This window comes from Carassius gibelio, chromosome A6 (genome assembly GCF_023724105.1).
Source record: "Carassius gibelio isolate Cgi1373 ecotype wild population from Czech Republic chromosome A6, carGib1.2-hapl.c, whole genome shotgun sequence".
Lineage (NCBI taxonomy): Eukaryota > Metazoa > Chordata > Actinopteri > Cypriniformes > Cyprinidae > Carassius > Carassius gibelio.
The window spans coordinates 13,819,525-13,842,203 of record NC_068376.1 but is presented as its reverse complement, the minus strand read 5'-3'; the positions used below and the strand labels follow the sequence as shown (position 1 = coordinate 13,842,203).

The following is a 22,679-nucleotide window of genomic DNA, read 5'->3' as shown; positions in this document are numbered from 1 at the left end:
TGTTAAATGACAAAAGTTTCTTCCAAATTGGGCACATTTTCGGTAGTCATATGGATTTGGTATGGCTATTACTTTGTTTAACAGAGATTTGGAGCACAGCAAGCAATTTTCTTTTCCTGTCTCTTTAGCTGTAAAGGCTGCCCATTTATACCATTCATTATTTTGGGCTGTATCCCATAATGCAGTGGTTCCCAAACCTGTCCTGGCGTACCCCCAACACTGCACATTTTCTTTGTCTCCCTAATTAAACACATCTGATTCAACTCATCAGCTCATTAACCCATGTGATAATGAGCTGATGAGTTGAATCAGATGTGTTTAACTAGGGAGACAAAGAAAACGTGCAGTGTTGGGGGTACGCCAGGACAGGTTTGGGAATCACTGCCATAATGCATCAATTTTACTAATGTCTTCATCACCTTGAACATCATAATCAATGTCTCTTCGATTTTTGATTCTCATTGGTTCTGTTGAGTTGATAACATTGTCACTTTTGTTCAAAGGTTGAAAAGTAAATTGAAGGTTGCTTTCTATTGGTTGAGTTTGAGTCTGCATTATGAGATGCATTAGGCATAGGATGGTCTTCAGACATGTTGTCAGACTTATTCTCTGTCCTCTCCAGTTTGTCTGACAGGAGGAAAGAAGCTCCTTGTGTATCTTTTGGTGAGCTCTCATCAGTTTGCACTTCATCATGTGTCTCTGTTTTTTCCTCATTGCTCTCTCCTGCATTGTCTGGTTGTCTGTTTTCCTTTCTTTCTGCCTTTCCTGAGGGAAAACTAGTACAGTGGTTTAGATGATACCAGGTTGTGCTTCCCTCCACTTGGACTGCTGTTGGAGTAGCTCTCACCACAGTGTAGGGTCCTTCTCTCCTGGGCTCATTCCATACCGTTCCTGCTCCTAGATCTGCGGATGGTACCGCCTCCACCCATCTGCTAAATCTGTCTATGATAACAAGCATGTATCTTTTGCCTTGTACATGCTTTATCATATCCACATAATCACACACAAGATGTTTAAAGGGGCCTTCAGGTGTTGGAATATGGCCTATTGGTGTTACTATGCCTTTTCTTACATTGTATTTAGCACATACTTCACATGTGGACAAATATTCATCCACCATTGCATATAAATAAGGAGACCAATATCCTTGCTGTTTAATTTTTCTTACTACTTCTCCCCTTGCACAATGGTCAAAACCATGTGCATCTGTAATAAGAATATTCAACAGTGAAGTAGGTGCAACAATGTGTCTTTCATGTGTACGCCAGATCTCCTATGAGTCTTTTTTAGCTCCCCTTTGATGCCACATTGATTGTTCATAGGGGTCTGCTTGTTGTTGAATTCGAATAATGTCATCCAATTGAGGAATGGGTTTGATAAGTACAACAGGTGCTAATACTGCTACTTGACACCCTGAAGCTTTTTTAGCTTCTAAATATGCTGCATTGTTTCCTTTAATTACATAGTTATTTCCCTTCTTGTGTGCTTGACATTTGATTATTGCTAGTCGTTTTGGTAGCATCATAGCAGAAATCAATTGCCCTATTTGTTCACTATGTTGGAAGGGAGTCCTATCACTCTTTTTGGAACCTCTTTGTTTCCACACTGCTCCGAATAGATGACATACACCATGAGCATACGCTGAATCTGTAAAAATGTTATCAGTTTGTCCTTTTGCTAACTGACATGCAGTTGTGAGAGCTTTTAATTCTGCTAATTGAGCAGAGCAAGGCTGTACACAATGTTGTGATATTACAGATTCATATTCTTTTTTGTTTTTCTTCACTAAAGAATATCCTGTATTATTTCCTTCGTGATCTCTAAAGCTAGAACCATCTACGAAGTAAGTAACTTCTGCTTCAGAAATAGGTGTTGATTCAAGATCTGGTCGTAATCTAGTAAATGCCAAGGACTCCTTCACGCACTCATGAGGTTTTCCGTCAAAAGTCAAAGGAATTAATTCAGCTGGATTAACTGTCTGTCATCTTTTAATGGTAACATCTGGATATGTGAGTAATGAGCTTGTGTCAGAACAAATTTCCCTTGTTCTATTAATTCCACAACTTTGTGATGGGTATATATAGTTACTGGGTACCCCATAGTTATTGTGGATGCTTTTTCATAAGCATAATACACTGCAGCTAAACCCTGTTGGTAACATGGTGGGTATCCCTGGTCTACATAGTCTAACTTTGTGCTGCAGTATGCTATAGTACGCTCTTTTAATGCCTTTTATTAAATGTATTCTGTCTTCTTTATTAATCAGATTAGTGCCATATGTTTAGTCTCTGTATTATATCGGTCATCCGCAGCTGTCTTTGAGTTTCATTGCGTTTAAATAAATGAACACAGCTGCTAATTCGTGTGATTAAACTATCTGTCACGTGACGTGCCATAGACCTTCGATCCGTTTTATATTAATTTCAGGTTCAATGATGTAAGTTGTATTTGTAGTAAAACCATGGTAATCACGACACTTACAATAGTAATAAATGAAATGTGAAGTTAAAACACAGTAAACGGGACATTTACCATGTTTTTACCACAGTAACTGTAGTTTTACTGTGGTATATTAGTAATCAATACAACAATACAATAATCACCAAGCCAGCTATGTTTGTATCACTGTAATGTTAGTGTTTTTATGTGCTTTTATATGACAGATATCACAGTAATCATATGTTCTGTACCATGCTTTTAATACCTTTTAATGTAAATCAAAAAATCTTTTTAAAAATAAATAAATAATAAAAATTTATTTTTTCATCTTGCAGTTCATTCATATCAGTTTGTATCTAAATATTTTGCTCACAGATCATTATTAACATTCTGTATATAATTCAATTTTATTTTCTCTCCCCTTTTTTATTATTTTAATTTTTAGCTGAAAAGACGTTAAGGAAGCAGTCAGCCCAGTGGTGTTTCTGGAGAGGTATTCCTTCAGAAATGGAGAAGGCAGAAAGCTGCGGAGGCAGACATTTGCAGCAGTAAGTCTGTGATAGTTTGTCCCTTTTATCAAACATTCCTGCTGTTATAATTTTTTACAGCATTTGTTGTTTCTTAAACTGTTGCACTGTCCAAAAAACTCACACTTGCCATCTATGCACTTGACCACTTGATTACTTATTTGACGTCTTTCCTGTATTTGGCCTATTGTTCGAGTGATCCCAATCCTGATCCTGGAGAACCCCAGCACTGCACGGTTTTAGGTTTTAGTGTCTCTCTTATCTGACAAACACACTTTTGAGGTCTTGGAGTCTTCACTGATGAGCTGATGAGTTGAATCAGGTGTGTTTGATCAGGGAGACATCTCAAATGTGCGGTATTGGGGTTCTCCAGGATTGGGAGCCACTGCCTTATGGGACACACTTATGTGTTTAAAGAGATTTTTAATATCTAATTATCAATATTTCACATACTGTACATTGGACAGCTTTCCGTGACCTCTTTTGAGATCTCTGCAAAAAGTCTGACGATTTATTCCAAACATCATGTATGATGGGATACACTAAGCGTTGTATAGCGCTCCGGAGCAGTATTGGAGAGGTTTAGTGTGTGTTAAGGATGCTGTGCTTAGGAGTGTGTGTCACACACTCTCAAGTGGCCAAGACTGCAAAGACTGGTATCTGGACAGGGTCAAAGTCTTAAAAATGAACCCTAAAAACAGTCACACATCACAGTCTTAATAATTCAGTTTAACACTTGTATGATATTGTCTCATCTGACACTATCAAAAGAATTCGTTTGACTATAGCTTGCAATTAATTACTTGGTTTCAATAATGGATGCATTTAACATTTAATTATACAGCATCTTTACAGAGGCTGCTTTTATGGTCTAAACAAAACCCAGTGTAATGTACAAGTTGCACGTAATTAATAATATTCCCTTCCTTTCTGTCTTACAGGATTGTTTGCAGATAATGCCGTTCTTCTTTTTCAGGTCTACAATATCGAGCTCAACAGCTCTTTTAAGAGCCAACCATCACACACCTTCCTAAAAACTAAAAGAGCTATTACTGAGTCTCAGCGAATCTTGCCATGATCAGCTCTTCCCAGCTACATTTGTTTAGAGTTTTTTTGAATCAACATTTACTCATCAAATGCTCTGGTCTGAATCTTATTTTAAATTAACTTAATTATATGTTTAATGAGCAATATTAATTGCTCACAGAGTAAGTAGAGATTATCTTGTTTCACAGAAGAGAAGGAAGATCAAGGAAATTATTTGCTCAGGATGAGGAATGAAGAAGGCCATCTTGTGCTCAAACAAACAGAAGTCCACTGGTATGTGTGTTGAAGCAATGCTGTGTTATACAACATTTTATGATGATCTCTCACAGAACTGTTCATGTCAGCCTTTATTCTTTTTTTATATACTATTACAATTACAGCATGTTAGCAAAGTGTGACTGGACATTTTTAATCTTATGTTTTTAAAAACACACCACCTGTTTTAAAAGCAGACAAGTATCATGAAATTGGTTTAGTTGATATAAACACCAATTGACATTATCTCATTGTTTTGTAAATGTTGTGCTATAAATTGTGGATTGATAGTTGATTGGTTTGAAGCCAGGCCTTACACTACACAGACTAAAACACATTTGTGAGAGAAGTCAGGAACTTTTGAGAAAGATTCTAGAGGAAAAAAGACATTTACTGCAACAATAGATGAATTCAATAGGCAAAAACTCCAGTCTCTGAGAACTACACATGCTAATGCAGTCTCATGAGCAAGTCCTTTGCCTCTGTAACTTTTTCTTAATTCTTGCAGAATTAAATTTTTATTGCAGTATTTTAATTTGTACAGATGATCTCATTAGCCAAATGAGGGGTTTTGACCAAGTGATGCTCTTGAAAGGAGTGAAAGAAGAGGATGTGGTAATTTGTGTACAGTACTACAAGGGTCATAGTTGCTCACCCTGCTAAAATCACACAGAACATAAGCTGAGCTCTCTGTCCATTAAACAACTTCATCTGGATTGTTTGTTTCACTTTGACCAGGTCTGGGATCTTAGGACTGAGAGATCATCTGCCTGAGAAAATGCTACACCACATCAGTGCTGGATATCAACAACAAACTGTTTCCAGACACGAGAGAAGAAGATCACGATGGGGAGATGAAACCAGTTTAGATGTGATGATGGGAATCATTATTTTCTGGAACAGTATCACATGTCTAATAAGTATCACATGATCTGTATCACAGTTGACTGGATGGGACTGTGACTTTTAAGGACATTTCATCACTCATCTGTGTGAACTGATTAATATATGAGGTTAATGTATTTTTGATGATAATTATTTTCTTTGAATCTTATTTGTCTTGATGCTACTTTATCAATTTTATAGTCTATGCTTCAATAAAATAAATATGGTGAATATTGTGTTCTGAAGATTCTTGGTAAATACACAAGAATCATATATGTTTATTTTAGACTTGGAAAAACTACATATTAATTATTGGGATTATTTTTTACTTAAGACATAAAAAATTTTGATTGGATTAATGACATCTGGGACATCAGTACACCAGAAAGTTATTTTTTATATTTTAGTAACAAATATGCAATTTTTGAACGGTTTTTTTCAACGCTTTGAAACTAGACGGTCATTGGATAAACGCTGCGATTGTGTCCCGACCAGTGTCTCTAGGGATGAATGGGGAGTGGGCTGGCCCGGTCTCCGAGCTTCTGCGTGATGATTGGAGGGTCTGTCGAAAGACTGCATCTCCTTTTGACTGACAGCGATTCTGTACTATAAGGAATCACTGAAGCTATTCGCGCTCAGTCCCATCGCGGATTTCTCAAGTTCAGTCGAAATAAAAACTGCTGTAACCTATTTCTTTGATATTTGCTTGGCGAAATTGCTTGATTTTCATCATACATTTCACACAATTATACACCACATTCCTTGTTTCAGTTTTACAGAGTTTAATAATTTTTTTAGATCGTTCATTCATTCATTCCTTCATTCATTCATTCATTCAAATATCGTTAGTAGGCTAGGCTAGCGTAGTGGGTGAAACTGCGCACGATGGCAGACTGTGCTAATATTGTCGACCTGATTTTGGCGAAGCCATTTGAAAGTGTTCCTTACGAGGAAAAACTTAGAATTAAACAGCATGGGCAGATCAACACCTAAGATTGATTTAGTGCAAAAGATAGGGAAAAATAACTATGTCAGCAAAATTACTATAAAGAAACACTGGCTTTTTGGGTTCAGGCTGGCCAATAGTCTTTAAATATCACCCCGTAAACTATATAGCCACACCATAGCAACCCTATAGAGCACCCTAGCAACCATATAGCAATATAAATTACTTATAGCTCGGCTCCACGACATCACACAGGCATCATGGGTGGCTACAGGGCGCCGAGTTTTGCCACTGCAAGCACCACTCACATTTTTTCAGCTCTCCTGGTATGACAAAGTTAGCTGGCTGACTGGAAGTGCTGTGACAAATAAAATGTACTGCTGGCCATGCCTCTTGATGAAACCATCTCACGGATGTGTTGTTTGGTCAAAGGTGGGGTTTGGAGATCTGTCTAACTTTGACAGGGCATATAAAAGACATGAAAAGAGCAATGAACATGTGAGTGCATGTGCAAGATTAAGTTGCATGGGCAGGATCAGGGTTCAGCATGCAATAAATGAAGGTGCTCGCATTCAAGTGGCTAAACATAATGAAATAGTCAAACAAAACAGGGCCTTTCTAAACCACCTTATTGATGTGACATCCTTGCTTGGCCGGCAGGAGTTGTCATTTAGGGGACTTGATGAGAGTAGTGAATCATCCAACAAGGGGAATTACAGGGAGTTCACAAAAATTTAGCTAAATATGACTCTGTCCTGTCCACACAATTCGAGTCCTCAACTGTGTTTTCTGGTATGTCCCATACTACTCAAAACGATTTGATCTCTGCTCTTGCAGCCACCGTTTATGATCAGATCAGAGATGCAATTCAGGATGCTCCCTTTTTTGGATGGCAGGTGGATGAAACAACTGATATATCCTGCCGTGCCCAACTCTCTGTCATTGTTTGCTATGTGGATAGTGCAGGTAAAATTCAGGAGCGCTTTATTGGATTTTTTGATGTATTGGGGGGGCGAGATGTCCAGTCCGTTTTTGAAATATTAAATGAGAACATGCAGGGCTACAATTTTAAGGACAAGCTTGTGGCACAGACCTATGATGGGGCTGCTGTCATGGCTTCAGATCTCAATGGTCTGCAGGCCAAAGTGAAAGCAATAGCCCCCAGTGCAATGTTTGTGCATTGCTATGCACACCGACTGAATCTGGTGCTGTCACAGGGGGCTAAATGCTTGCCTGAGTGCAGAATTTTTTTTGCGTCACTCTCTGGATTTGCCACATTTTTTTCAAAATCCACAAAGAGGACATCTTTTCTGGAGTCTGCAGGCTGTTCAAGGTTGCCCAGAAACGCTCCTACTCGATGGAATTTCACATCACGGATAGTAAGCACTGTGGCAAACAATTATGATGGCCTCCTGCAGACATTTGAGAACATCATTGCAGATAAAACAATGGATGATGATACACTGGAATGTGCCAAAGGCTTTGTGAGGAAACTGGAGGATTTTGAGTTTGTGTTCATGTTGTACACATATGAACAAATCTTCTCTGAGACTGATGTGGTCTTTGATATTGTCCAGCAGAGGGAGATGGATGTTCTTTACTGCAAGAACAGAATTGAATCTCTTCTTGCATTTGTCAAAGAGAAGAGGTCAGAGGGGGCTTTCAAAGCCATTTATGCCAAAACAGCAGATCTCACATCAGACCCACGAGATGAGCCCATGAGCCCGTCTGACCCAATTGCAGGATCCCCAAGTGCGATACAGAAATCTGTACATGGCCATCCTTGATAACATCTTGGAGCAGATTCCTCAACGTTTTTCAAATTTGGAAAGCATGCTCTTCTTAGAATTAGTCAATCCAGGGAAATTTGATGACATGAGACAGGTATTTCCAGAGGAGGCCTTCCAAAGTGTCCTGAAAAGTTATGGCCATCACTTCTGATTCAGGAAGACTGAGGTCAGAATTTAAAGTCCTGTATTCAGATCAGGACTTGCAGGGTAACAGGGGAAAGCTGTGTGATTACTTGGTGTTCCTTAAAGACATGGAGTTGGACAGTGCAATGCCTCAGCTTTACAAACTGTTCTCATTAGTGGCAACAATTGGAGCTACATCTGCAGGTGTAGAAAGGAGCTTCTCCTGTTTAAAGCGACTCAAGTCCTACACCCGAAACACAATGGGCCAAGGCCGTTTAAGCAGTCTAGCTCTGCTGGCCATTGAGAGGACACTGGTCAAGTCACTTGAAAATACTCCTAGTTGGTACGACAGGGTCACAGACCATTTTCTTGAAAAGGAACATAGGGCAGAATTTACTTTTAAATAAATAGACAATTTTATGATGTAGGCCGAAAATGAGGTTCCCCTCTCTGACAGACCAGTAGCCGCCACTGATATATATATATATATATATATATATATATATATATATATATATATATATATATATATATATATATATATATATATATATATATTATTAGCACTCCATGAATTTGTCCTTGTGTAATAGTGAAGTATCACAATGAGTATAAATTGTCCTTGTCCTTTACAGTGGGGAATAGATAATGGCATGTTGTTGCAGGTTCATCTATTATATTTATTGTCATTTACTTCAAAAATCAAATAAATAATCTATTATTTTCATTATTAAATCATTTCTTTCTAATTTTTCCATGTTTCATCAGATGGGCTCACAATGTCCTATCAAAAGGTATAATAGCCATGATGAATAGAATAGAAAACAGAGGACTGTGAAAACTGTCAGATATAAATGTGACTCAGCTCAGTTTGTTGTCCATGATGAGAAGAATACATACATGTAGGTTTTACTGCCCTTCTACCCCCAGGGGCCCAGTAGCACCCCCGGAAGAGCCAAAAACTGTACATTTCAAATGGCTGTAAATCAGAGTCCAAGTAACATATCAAAGAGAAAATGGGCAGGATTATTACTTATGCTATGCTGATAAAATAATGTTTAGCTCAGTTTTCAGAAATAAATGGAAAGCTGGCATAAAGGCATTTTAAATATTGCTCACTGTAAAATACCACATTTCAGCCTGCCTCTCAAATATATCATAGAGGTTTGCACAATGAACACATTTAGATATCCAGTTTTCCTTAAAATAAATAATTTATTTCGTTTCGTTAATTAAAAGTTTTAAACTACATTACCCACAAGCCTCCGTCGTTCTATCTATGGAAAGGCAAAACTAGGGGGCTGTTTTTTGTAGTTCATTGAAGTTATGCAAAGGGTTAGGGATAGGATCTCGCTAAAGTTGTAATTTTTCTCAAGATAGCAACCCTTAATTGTTAACTTAATATATTACTAATGTGATGATAGCAGCAAAACATACTTTTTAACATGATGCGCTGTTTAATATGGGTTAAAAGTCCAGAGGTGTCAAGTAACGAAGTACAAATACTTCGTTACTGTACTTAAGTAGAAATTTGGGGTATCTATACTTTACTTGAGTAATAATTTTTCAGCCGACTTTTTACTTCTACTCCTTACATTTTCACGCAAGTATCTGTACTTTCTACTCCTTACATTTTAAAAATAGCTTCGTTACTGGCATTTCATTTCGCCTTGTTTTCATTCCGGCTTGTCATCATTCAAAAAAAAAAAAAAAAAAAAAAAAAAACCTATCCAGATAAATCGCACCATCCGGATGGAGTGAATTTGATTGTGGTTGGATGAGAAGTATAAACATGGGCTATAACATTCCGACACCCTATTGGTTTGTATGCGATCCATCGCACCTGCACATGACACAAATCACATCACAGTCCAGCAAGGGCATAGACAGTTTTTGGTTCGTTTATCATAAAATGTATTTCTTAAAAGTAGGGTTGGGTATGGAACCGGTATCCGATCGCCTCAGAGTCAGTCGGCTTAAATTTTATATGAAACGGCGTCAGACCGGTCTCCTCCCCGTCTTTCAGCGCGCTCTTCAATCCGCAGACCGCGGCGGAGCAGAGTGAGCTCAAACAGAGACAGAGGACAAAGGTGTGTGTTTATCAATAGTTGGTAAGAATCTGTACCTGTGCAGTTATTTGTCATAAATACAGTTTAAAAAAGGTCACGAAGAAGCTGTCGCTTTCTCATCTACTGTAAAGTTTTCGCTTGTCACAGCCGTTTCCTCCAGCAAAAATCTAACGTTGCCTAAGACTTTTACACATTACTGTACTTTACAAACGACATTATTGCTACTTTATAAAGAATGAGCATACAGTCATTCACAGAACTGATTTAAGACACTGACAGACAGCACTCATCTTAACTAAATATCAGAGTGAGTGACATATTTGGAATGTTCTTTTAAGTTATCCATAGTTTTTTTTTTTTTAGGTTCTTTAGGTTCTTTTAGGTTCTTATAGTATAGGTTCAGGCACCGTTTAGGCACCTGTACTGTTTTAAAAGTATTGAAAAGGCACTGGACCCTATTTAAAAGTTATTATTTCTCACTGGCTCATTTACCAAATGGGTGCTTTATCTTCGTCCTCCACAAATAAAGCTACTGTTGGTAGTTCGGTAGTGAGATAATAATAAATTATCGTTTGCGATTGACAACGCGATTGACAATGTTGTGATATCTAGGCTATACCAACTTTGTAACTTAACATAGCTTACGTACGTACCGAATACAGGAAGCTATCAATCAAGAAGGTATCGGGATTATGAGTTAATTTTCCTTTTTAGTTATTGATTAATCACTTGGATTAATCATTAATTTTGACAGCACTAAAATGTTTATTGTAAATAGACAACGATACAAGAGTAATTGTTACTAAGCCTGCACCAATGTTCTTGTCCATTGCCCTCACAGATTCCTGCAGCTAAGCTTGGATGTACATTTACATTCCATTAAAGGTTATTGATGACATGCCTCTAAAGTTTGACTTTTTGCACCATAACAATACTTATTGGCAACTAGTAATCATATCTCTAGTCCTTTAATGTATTTGCATTGTACTAAAATGCGTTCATTTTCAATGGGCATATATGTTGCTGAAACATGTAGCCTAGTGCATCCCAAATTTTTCAACATGATCATTTTAATATAACATTATAGTCATTATGGCCTTTAGAAAAATGTTTTTTTGAGGAGGTGGGGTAGTGCACAATAGGCCCCTGTGGTGCGGCCTAAGCTTTTGTTCTTAATGGCATTTGTTCCCTTAGATTACTTTTACTTTTATACTTTAAGTAGTTTTTTAAACCAGTACTTTTACACTTTTACTTGAGTAAAAAGCTTGAGTTGATACTTCAACTTCTACAAAAGTCTTTTTAAGCCCTAGTATCTATACTTCTACTTGAGTAATGAAAGCCAATACTTTTGACACCACTGTAAAAGTCCAACCACAAACTGTCCTGAAAATTCACAGCCAATGACATCAATTATTGATATGTCAAACTCATTTAAGATGGTTTCTGGGGTCTTTTCTGACCCCAAATGACTTTTGCTCAAATTAAAAAAAAATGTTCCCTTTGTCCAAATGGTATGAAACCTTCTACGGCTCTCAACACTTTCTAGATCTACAAAAAAAAAATTAAATTGGAATGATATCTGTTTTTATGTTAGCGTGACAAAAATTGTGACACTCGGGGTCTTTGGGGTCTCTGGAGACCCCGAATCAAAATAAGACTAAATTCATCATCAAACTCAGAAACAACGCAGAACAAATCGACAGAAATGGCACAAATAAAGTGGCACACTTCCACCAATGCAAAAAAAATCCACAATGCTAAATTATATTGCTCACAACACGCGTACACACACACACACACACACACACACACACACACATAGATAAATACATTTTTGAGACTATAAAAACTGTTCTCTTATCATTTGTCAAATAAAATCATCCAAAATGCAGAACCAACACAAATATAAAGTGGTGACACTAACACCGACAATGTGTACACACACACGCACACACACACGCACACACACACACTCACTCACACACACACACACACACACACACTTGTGAGGTTATAAAACAACTGCTCTCTTATAATTATTTCAAAAAAATCATGCAAATTGCAGAACCACCAAAGAGGGAGTGAGAGAGAGATGACAGGATGAGACAAAACAATTTAGCATGCACACACACACACAAACCTGCTCCAACCTCGTCAGAAGTCATGCGGTTTACCATGCTTACTGCCTGCAATGCATTGTAATGTAACATTATTGAAAAACAGGAAAAAAAATGCTAAACTTTGACAAAAAATATTTTATTGTTGTTATAATTGTGATTTTATAATATTTAGAAATGAATCCAACTGATTCCAACTTGTGAAAAGATATCTTTCAGGTAGTCAAACAGCAAATAGCATATAGTGGAGCTCTATAGCCATCTAGTGGTTAAATTTTTTTTTTTTTTTTTAAAACTGCATTTTCCAAAAAATGGGTATAAATGTTACATTAAATCATTTAAAATGATCCAAGTTATCCCCATGAATGAAAGTTAGAAATCTGGGTCTTTTATAAAGTGAATTTTACATAAAATGCTGTTTTTTTGTAAAAAGCCTATTTAAATAAATATTTATTTATTTATTTATAGAAATTTAAAAGATATCATAAACCCTCCAAAAACTGCACAAATGTTGAGTAAAAACATTAACAAACAGAGTAAAATTACATTTGTAAAAAAAAAAAAAAACTATTTTCTTGTTACAAAATTAAATGTTATTGTCTGGGGTCACTGGAGACCCCAAAGAACACGAGTGTATACAGGAAACGGAGACCATCAGAGGGTTAAAGATGTACCCAAATTACTTTGTCCCCAAGCTCGTTTTTGCCACCATAAAGAATAAAAAAGGCAGTTATGTTGTAAACGTGAACTATTTTCAGTATGTAAATGAAAATGCTTTTATTAAAAAATAAATGTGTAGTGTAGTGATGGGGACACTATACTGTCAACAAGCACCGTCCTTCGGATGAGACGTTAAACCGAGGTCCTGACTCTCTGTGGTCATTAAAAATCCCAGGATGTCTTTCGGAAAGAGTAGAGGTGTGACCTCGGCATCCTGGCTAAATTCGCCCATTGGTCTCTGACCATCATGGCCTCCTAACAATCCCCATATCTACTGATTGGCTTCATCACTCTGTCTCCTCTCCACCAGTAAGCTGGTGTGTGGTGGGCGTTCTGGCGCAATATGGCTGCCGTCGCATCATCCAGGTGGATGCTGCACACTGGTGGTGGATGAGGAGATACCCCCTGTCTATGTAAAGCGCTTTGAGTGTCTAGAAAAGCGCTATATAAATGTAAAGAATTATTATTATTATTATTATTATTAAAAAACAAAACAGTAAATACAGTATGTCTTTCAGATAACACTGGAAAAAGATCAATTTTCTGAAAAATGTAATTGACCAAAATGTTATACAATACAATGTAAATGTTTCAAACTCACAAAATAACACCATGAAGACATGCATGTCAAGTGTGCAATACCATCTATAAAACACTATCAGCACAGCATCAACTCCTTTACTAAAACTACTGATGAGAAATTATGCTTTTTTTAATGATAAAAGCATTAGGAAAACACCAAGTAAAGTTTACTGTATGAAGCTGTAATAACACAATGCTTTATCAATATGAAAAAACTATTTTTAACTATTGTTTTCATCACTGGTTCTGTAATGTATTCATTATGAGCTTATAATTAAAACAAAGTTACATCTTCTGCAAAAATCAAACCACTGCAAAGTCTAATCACTGATCCAGGGACCATTTCTGTGTGTGGGGAGGATAAAGAGTTAATGAGGTGATTCCTTGTGCATGATGTTATCTGCAAACAATCCTGTAAGACAGAAAGGAAGGGAATATTATTAATTTCGTGCAACTTATACATTACACTGGGTTTTGTTTAGACCATAAAAGCAGCCTCTGTAAAGATGCTGTATAATTAAATGTTAAATGCATCCATTATTATTAAAAGTAATTAAAGCTGCGGTAGGTAACTTTTGACACTCTAGCAGTTAATAAACAGAACTGTTTGTGTCTTGCGGAAGAACATTGTAGCTGGAACTACTTCTCTCTGTTTATGTCTATGAAGAATCACAAAGGTACTGGGTTACTCCGCCGCGGTACCCCCGAAGCAATCTAAAATAGTCCGAATATAAACACTTATTATAGGTGCACCCTAGTGATTCAGCACAAGATAAAAACACGGTTTGGAAAATGGGATCATGGTGTACTCGCTTATTATATACATTTTTCTACATTTTGAACACAAACAAATTTACGGACTGCAGCTCTGATTGGTTGTTTCTTACCGGGAGCGATGGATTTTCTGCAAATGGCAATAGGACCACTGGGAGGAGCCAGAGGAGCTTGATTTTTTTCACAGATTATCCGTCTCATATTCTACTGTCAGGACAAAATGACAGGTTTAACAAATATGTAAAAAGTATATTTTTACAAAAGTAACCTACTGCAGCTTTAATAGCAAGCTATAGTCATATGAATTCTTTTGATAGTGTCAGATGAGACAATATCATACAAGTGTTAAACTGAATTATTAAGATTGCGACTGTGTTTAGGGTTCATTTTTAAGACTTTGACCCTGTCCACTTACCCAATGTCCAATGTACAATATGTGAGATATTGATAATTAGATATTAAAAATCTCTGTAAACACATAAATGTGTCCCATAAGGCAGTGGCTCCCAATCCTGGTCCTGGAGAACCCCAACACTGCACATTTGAGATGTCCCCCTGATCAAACACACCTGATTCAACTCATCAGCTCATCAGTGAAGACTCCAAGACCTCAAAAGTGTGTTTGTCAGATAAGAGAGACACTAAAACCGTGCAGTGCTGGGGTTCTCCAGGATCAAGATTGGGAAACACAGTCATCAGGTCATAAAAAGTTCCACACACACTTGTGGTCATCATGCTCACTTGAACACTAGGCCAAATACAGGAAAGATGTCAAATAAGTAATCAATTGGTCAAGTGCAAAGATGGCAAGTGTGAGTATTAGGACAGTGCAACAGTTTAAGAAACAACAAATGCTGTACAAATTATAACAGCAGGAATGTTTGATAAAAGGGACAAACTATCAGACTTACTGCTGCAAATGTCTGCCTCCGCAGCTTTCTGCCTTCTCCATTTCTGAAGGAATACCTCTCCAGAAACACCACTGGGCTGACTGCTTCCTTTACGTCTTTTCAGCTAAAAATTAAAATAAAAATAACAAAAAAGGGGAGAGAAAATAAAATTGAATTATATACAGAATGTTAATAATGATCTGTGAGCAAAATATTTAGATACAAACTGATATGAATGAACTGCAAGATGAAAAAAAATAATTTTTTTATTATTTATTTATTTATTTATTTATTTATTTATTTTTGATTTACATTAAAAGGTATTAAAAGCATGGTACAGAACATATGATTACTGTGATATCTGTCATATAAAAGCACATTAAAACACTAATATTACAGTGATACAAACATAGCTGGTTTGGTGATTATTGTATTGTTGTATTGATTATTAATATACCATAGTAAAACTACAGTTACTTTGGTAAAAACATGGTAAATGTCCCGTTTACTGTGTTTTAACTTCACATTTCATTTATTACTATTGTAAGTGCCGTGATTACCATGGTTTTACTACAAATACAACTTACATCATTGAACCTGAAATTAATATAAAACGGATCGAAGGTCTATGGCACGTCACGTGACAGATAGTTTAATCACACAAATTAGCAGCTGTGTTCATTTATTTAAACGCAATGAAACTCAAAGACAGCTGCGGATGATCGATATAATACAGCGATTAAACATATGGTGCTAATCTGATTAATAAAGAAGACAGAGTACATTTAATAAAAGGCATTAAAAGAGCGTATTTATGACTACTCAACCAAACTGTGGAACTGATAGCAATTATCGCGATGTGTGCTGAATGAGACTTCTTGAACCTGATTTCATAGCGATAAAAATTCTGACGCCAAAAGTTTCCCACTGAAAGCAATGAAGGTCGTAGTGCGTCGATATTTCGACGTCGAGAGGCACATTTGGCGTCATAGAAGTGACGCTAGGGGCGCTTGACCATGCTTCGATATTTGACGCCTTTGGAGTGAGAATGGGTTGGTATCTACCATAACCGGAATTTGTTTTCCCTCTATTTTAATCTGCATAATAGGCTCTTGATCAGCTTTTGTTGATAAAACTGGAAGCTGACTCTCCCCTTTAGGATTCTCTGGGCACCCCTAATAGCCTAGATTGGGACCTCCCCAAGGGTTTACTGGGCCCTGTACTGGACCCTGGTTAGGCTGTTGCCAGCTCAGCTCCCTTCCACCATGAGGTTGCTGTAGCCATGGGCAAGTTGGACAGTCAGTTTTACTGTGCCCGGGCTGTCCACAACCCCAGCACAAACCTGGAGGCCTGCCTCTGCATCTGCCTCTTTGGCCTTTCTGTATGTTTTTTTTTCTCCTTCCCATTTGTCCTGGCTGTTGAGTATAAACATTTATTATGGGCACAGAGTTCAAGTGTTCATTTGGAGGGACTGCTGTAAGTGGGCTTGACTGAAGAGTTGGTTGTGGAGAAATTACTGGAGACATTATAGTAATTTGTTCTGCTGCTGCATTTGTTACTGAAGCTTGAATATTTTTCTTCTTTTTTGTGAGTTCTTTAAGCTGGTATTGAGTTAGTTTACGTTGTAACTCTTTCTTTTGACTTTTGATTTTTTTTTCATTTTTTCTGTTTTGTTCCACTGCATGAGACACATGGTCACAAAATTCTTTGTGTGTTTTAGAAGTTAAACCGACCACATCCTCCAGCTTGCTTTTTACCACTGGCGGCATAGCATCAATCACAGCTTGTCTAAACAATGTTGCCATTAATGGGTCTCCTTCGGGATCCCCCTCAGTTTCTTGTTTCCACCTTTTCAGCTGTTTCTGAACATATGTGGTTGGATTTTCTGTGTCCCCCACCTCTTCTCCCTTCAGTGATTTAGGATTCAGTCTGATCGAATACTCCGCACGCAATGCCTGCCATACTGCTGGGCGGAATGCATTAAAAACAATCCCATCCATTATGTGAGAGTTCACTGTTCTGTTTAGAGTCGTTGTAAGAAGAATTTCATCCATCTTTGTCCCTACAATAATTTTAGCCAGCAGAGCTTTAACATCACCCACTGACAATAGCTTTCCCATTGTTTCCTCCTCAAACATTCTAATCCATTTCCCCGCCCCCTCATGAATATCAAGAAGGCGAGTGACAAGCCCCTCGAAGTCCTGTGAAGCCCAGGGGACATACTGTCCCTGCTCACCCTTGATTAAAATTGGGAGCTGTGCGGCCAGTGGTCTAAGTGTCCCTTTTTCTCTGGCCTGTTCCCATTTACCGTTATCAAATAACTCCTCTGCCTGATTCTCATCCTCACTACCATAGAACAACTTACTCTTTCCTGTCTCCAACTTATTTACCTCTCGGATCTTTTTCCCTGATTCTCTAATTTTCTCTTCCATTTCTTCTTCCATAGCTTGGACTTGTACTACAATATCTCTATCCTTCCTCAAACCAGGTTTTATCTTCCTGATGATGTTTCATTTTTTCTAATGCTGTACGTGCTTGCCATTAAATGTCCCTTTCTTTGGCCATTTTGTCATAATATTTTTTGTTCTCTTCTGCCATTTATTTTTTTTTAGATTTTGTTTATTTGCTCTTTACACAGTGGATATTTTAATCCAATTATTTCCACTGGTGTGGCTGCCATATCTTTATTTATATTATTACCATCAAAAATCAACTGTTTAGTTTTATATAGTAACTTGGTTACAATCTCTTCTTTTCCTTTCACTTAATTTAACTATTTTTTTACCAATAGTTTCACCCTACTTTTTATTCTTTACTGTGGGTCATACCTCTTTGAATTTAGTTTTTTATTTTGTCTCATGCATTTACACTTTTTTTATTTATATTATTATTTGACTGTCTATTTTATTTGCTCTATTTTATTATCACTTTTTAGATAACAATTTCTAACAATAATTCTTTTTTTTTTTTTTTTACTTCGCTTTCCTTTTTCGTCCACCCATGTAATACAACTTTAATGTGGAAACTTCATCCCTTGCTCTCACTCCCAGTGCACTGGGCTCAGAGAATTTTCTCCTATTTCACACAGACATCCAAAATGCAAAAATCTATTATAGATCTTGATTCAAACTTTATTGATACTATTTTCCTACACTCATTCACACTTTCTACACTCTTTATTGAGCCAGAGTGCTTATTCGTGCATACTTTTTCCCTTTATCTAAGGGATAATCAGTCATTAATTGTCCTTTTATTATCAAGGCTCATCATAGTTTCATCCCTCTCAAGTGGATACTAGTTGAGTCCAATTCTGCCAGGCCCCACTAAAGGGACTGTCCAGGAATGGTGCTCAACTTTTACCCGCCCAATACAGAATTTATTTGTTCATACATTCATCATTGTTCACACATTCATTCGTCCGGACACAGTTACATCCACACAACAAAACACCGCTCTTCCCTAGAGCGTCCTTAAGGGCCCACCTGTTCTGACCTTTGAGACAGTGACCTTTCACTTTATTCTTTCTCAAAGCGGTAGCCGTGGGGCTTTTCTTGCGATTCCTTAACTAATCTGCTTCTCTGTTTATTACTGTCCTTCCTAGGTCTCCAATAAACACAGACCATTGCATACAATGTCTTTCTGCCTACACCATCTTTGTTTTAAATTAAGGTTACCTTCCAAGGCTTTCCTATTAATAAACCAAATATGTGCATGCAGTTATTTCTTCTGTAGTAAAACCCCTTTTTTAATTTAGATATCCGATTATTTTTCTAAATTTGGAAGAGCAGATTTTAAGTTTCCTTACCACTCAGAACTGACCTCAACCAACACAAATGAATTTTATAAACAAAAATGCTTACCTTATTTTATGGTGGCCACCCGGTTGTGTTGATCATCGTTCAGCTCAATAGCGATTGTCCACTCTGCTGCTCTTTTCCAGTCCCATCTGGGTCGCCAAATCTCTAGTATCGTCTGCTGGTTCTCAGAAGAATCACACTCAGTCAGGGTTTTTTCTCTCAGAAGAAAAGACTTTATTTCAAGGAAAATAAAGTCGAGAGTCTTTGCAAGGAATCTCCCGAATGTTATTTGGTATCTCCTTATATACACTATATGGGGCGGTTCCACATAGTCAAACTTTTCCTTATGATTCCAGTTTTAATACCTCCCTGGAGAGGAGAGGCCTCCTGCTTGATTTATTCTAAAGAAAGGCCCCGTATGTATGTCTGACCATATGTTTCTCATCAGTTTTGTACATTCCAGCACGTAGGCAACTTTCTATTACCTATAAGATTATAATGGAATAATAACTAGCAACAAAAATGGCTACATTCACATTGATTATATACTTGATTAATTAAAATCTTACTAATGAAAATCTTCCACAAGTTTTGTTAGACCAAGTTAGATCTAAAAATGGCAAGGCTTTTCTTTACTCTACTACAAGGCCATCTGACCAGATGTGGACTAATGGTCCCTTGTCATCTAATGCACTTTTCAGGATCAATCAACTATTCCACTGTAAGTTACTGATGACTGACAAAATATTTCAATGTATTCACTCACAGTTTCAGCCTCCTTCTGTACACAACTAGTAACCGTTGACCAATCCACATTTGGTCCAACAATATTCTTTAACCCTCTCAGAACTCCCGCTCTCAATTCATCTTTACTGGCATGTTGTAGTTCAGAAGTAACAGCAGACTCAAAACAGAAAAGTTAAAAGAAGAAACACTTTCAGTTCCCTCAATTCTCTGAGATCTTCTGCTCGCACCACATACCTTTACTGAATCTACAGGCACATCAGTTACTGACTGGATGCCTACATCTGTTTCAAAGAAAGTTTGTAAGTCAGGATAAATGTTATTAGTCTAACTAACTTCTTCCACATCACTTTTTTATGCAACTTTGTTGTGGTTTAATTTCTTAGTCATAGAGGATAATCTAGCTCTGAGCTCTTTGTTCTGTTTCTCTAGTTCTGAGTTATAATGAGACTGTTGCGTAGCTAGCGCTAAACCAAATTCTCTGTGGCAGCAGATGATGCCTTTCACATTGTTTTTACGAATACATGATCCTAGTACCTTTTTACATTCTTCCATTGACCATACTTTTTCTGTATCAATTCCAACTTTCTTCATCAAATCCAATATGACTGACTCTGTCACTATTGAGTCCATGTGCTGTCCTAACAATGATTTGAACTCACTGTCTGTCCATAAAGGAGTGGCTAGTCCACCTTTCTTAGTTGTTGGAATCAGCTTAGCATTGCCTCTCAACATTTTGCAAAGTCTTGGTTACAATTTTAGATTTTAAATACAATTTTATAGGGGAAATTTAGTTAAGTAAATATTGGCAAGTGATGTTAATCTTCCCTCCATAAACAGAGGGTATTTTCATGTCTAAAATATATTTTTAGAGGGTAACCTAGTTAACCAAACTCTACAGCGGTCTGTTAACTCTTCTTTGGCGGCGCAGAAGATACTGGTCTTAAATGTTCTTTTGGATAGAGTTACACTCACCAAACCTTGGTTGTACAGAAAGATTAAGTTTGGAATAAAGTCAGATCTTTGTTGAGATTGCAGTTTCAATCTAGATTCAAGTGAGAAGCTCCACCCAGGTCACGGCACCAAAAACTGTTGGAAACTCAGAAGCGAAGACCAGGAGACTCTTGGGTAATCTTCAGCAGAATTCTTTATTGAGAACGCTCTGCGTGGCAGTGTAGTCATCAAAAGCCTAACTAGTCCTTAATACATTGTAGTTTATATACATTTCAAGGAGGTGGGATAAATAGAGGTGGAGACAATTTAACCTCTTAGCCTGCACCCCGACGCCCTCGTCCTGAAAGCCTGTCAACTTGCACGTGTCAGTGTTTATGAATAAATGAAATGGGACAAATTTAATCTTGACAAACTATGTATCATTATAAAGATCTAAGCCTCAAGCATCAACGACAGATCGCTGTTTTTCAATAGAAAGCTTGTAAAGACTGTATTTGCTACATTTGTGTAAGCAGTACACATAAAAAACATGAACATTAGAAACGCTGTACATACCAGATCCGTCGTAATAATGAGTCATAAACACATCCACAGCTGTAAATCCCGGTTTAGTTAGAAAGGTAAGGGTCCACTGAACAACATCTCATGAAGCACGTTTAGTCCAACGAAGCAATAAGGTTGTAATATGGATCATAATTCCTTTCAGTTATTCAGCGACAGAACTGTTTGTGTCCGTTATGGAATAACTCACGGTCTGAAACTGCATCTTGGTAGTAAAAAAACGGCATGTTTTTGCAGCGTACAGTGTCACAAACAGAATGAGACAATCCACCGGAAAAAAAATTAATGAAAGATAGGCGAAAGATAGTTTATTTGAATTTTGGTGCTACCTCGTGATGCGCTCTGATGCACCTGTCAGCAGATGGAGGCAGAACTTCTTTGTTTTATTTTTCAACCGTTTTTATATATCTGAGAGTGTGTTTTATGTTGAATGTATCTGCATGATTACCATCTGTTTGAGTGCAAATCAGCCCAAATCAGCTCGCTATTATTGTATGATCACAGCTATCAAAGTGACCACGTCTATATGAATATCACTATCTTTATAAGTGGCCATCAGCACTTATTTGCATCATAATTCATTGTAAAAGATGCATTTCTAGCAATCTCAGGATTTTCTGCAATTGGCAAACAAAAAGTTAAATCTTTTTTTATGTTTCTTATTATTCTTATTTTTATTACTCAAATTATTAGGGCTCAAGCCTGGAGGGCGAGAGCCCTATTGTTTTCCTTAGGATTATTTTTTATTAGGGCTCAAGCCTGGAGGGCGAGAGCCCTATTGTTTTCCTTAGGATTATTTTTTATTATTATTAGGGCTCAAGCCCGAAGGGGCGCAGAGCCCCATTGATTTTCTAAGGATTATTAGGGCTCAAGCCCGAAGGGGCGCAGAGCCCTATTGATTTTCTAAGGATTATTAGGGCTCAAGCCCGAAGGGGCGAAGAGCCCTATTGTTCTCCTAAGGATTATTAGGGCCCGAGCACCGATGGTAAGAGGACCCTCTTGGAATTGCTCCGTTTATTATTATTAGGGCTCAAGCCTGGAGGGCGAGAGCCCTATTGTTTTCTTTAGGATTATTTTTTATTATTATTATTATTTTATTTTTATTTTTCTAACGTTACGGGGGCTTTTGGGGCCCTTAACATGCTTAAAAAGTCTTGAAAATTGGCACACACATTGGAACCTGCGGCCATTAGGACCGGGCAGAGACTGATACACGGGCGTGGCACAGGGGCTCTACAGCGCCCCCTGGAATATGAAGGGCCATATATCATACATACTTGTACGTAGACACACGAAACTCGGTACACATATAGAACTCATCAATACAAACAACTTTCGTATTGCATATCATAGGCTCCGCCCAACAGGAAGTTGGCTATTTAGGGTGTATTATTCATACTTGTCGTCAAAGTTGTGGGGGCTTTTGGAGTCCTTAACATACTCAAAAACTCTTGAAAAT

General features: G+C 37.5%; 1 protein-coding gene across 4 annotated transcripts in view; it reads right to left on the bottom strand.

The window, feature by feature from the left end:
* si:dkey-237i9.1 (SEC14-like protein 1) overlaps positions 1-22,679 on the bottom strand; it is a 184,266-nt gene that overhangs the window by 32,287 nt on the left and 129,300 nt on the right. The window contains exon 18 of one of the 4 annotated variants that reach the window (XM_052600740.1): positions 15,425-19,139. The exons of 2 other annotated variants lie outside the window; for them this stretch is intronic. In XM_052600740.1, the coding sequence (XP_052456700.1) occupies positions 19,127-19,139 (13 nt within the window). In that variant the 3' untranslated portion in view covers positions 15,425-19,126. Of the gene's footprint in view, positions 1-15,424; positions 19,140-22,679 lie in introns of those variants that run through there. One more of the 4 variants, XM_052600743.1, reaches the window with a different exon arrangement.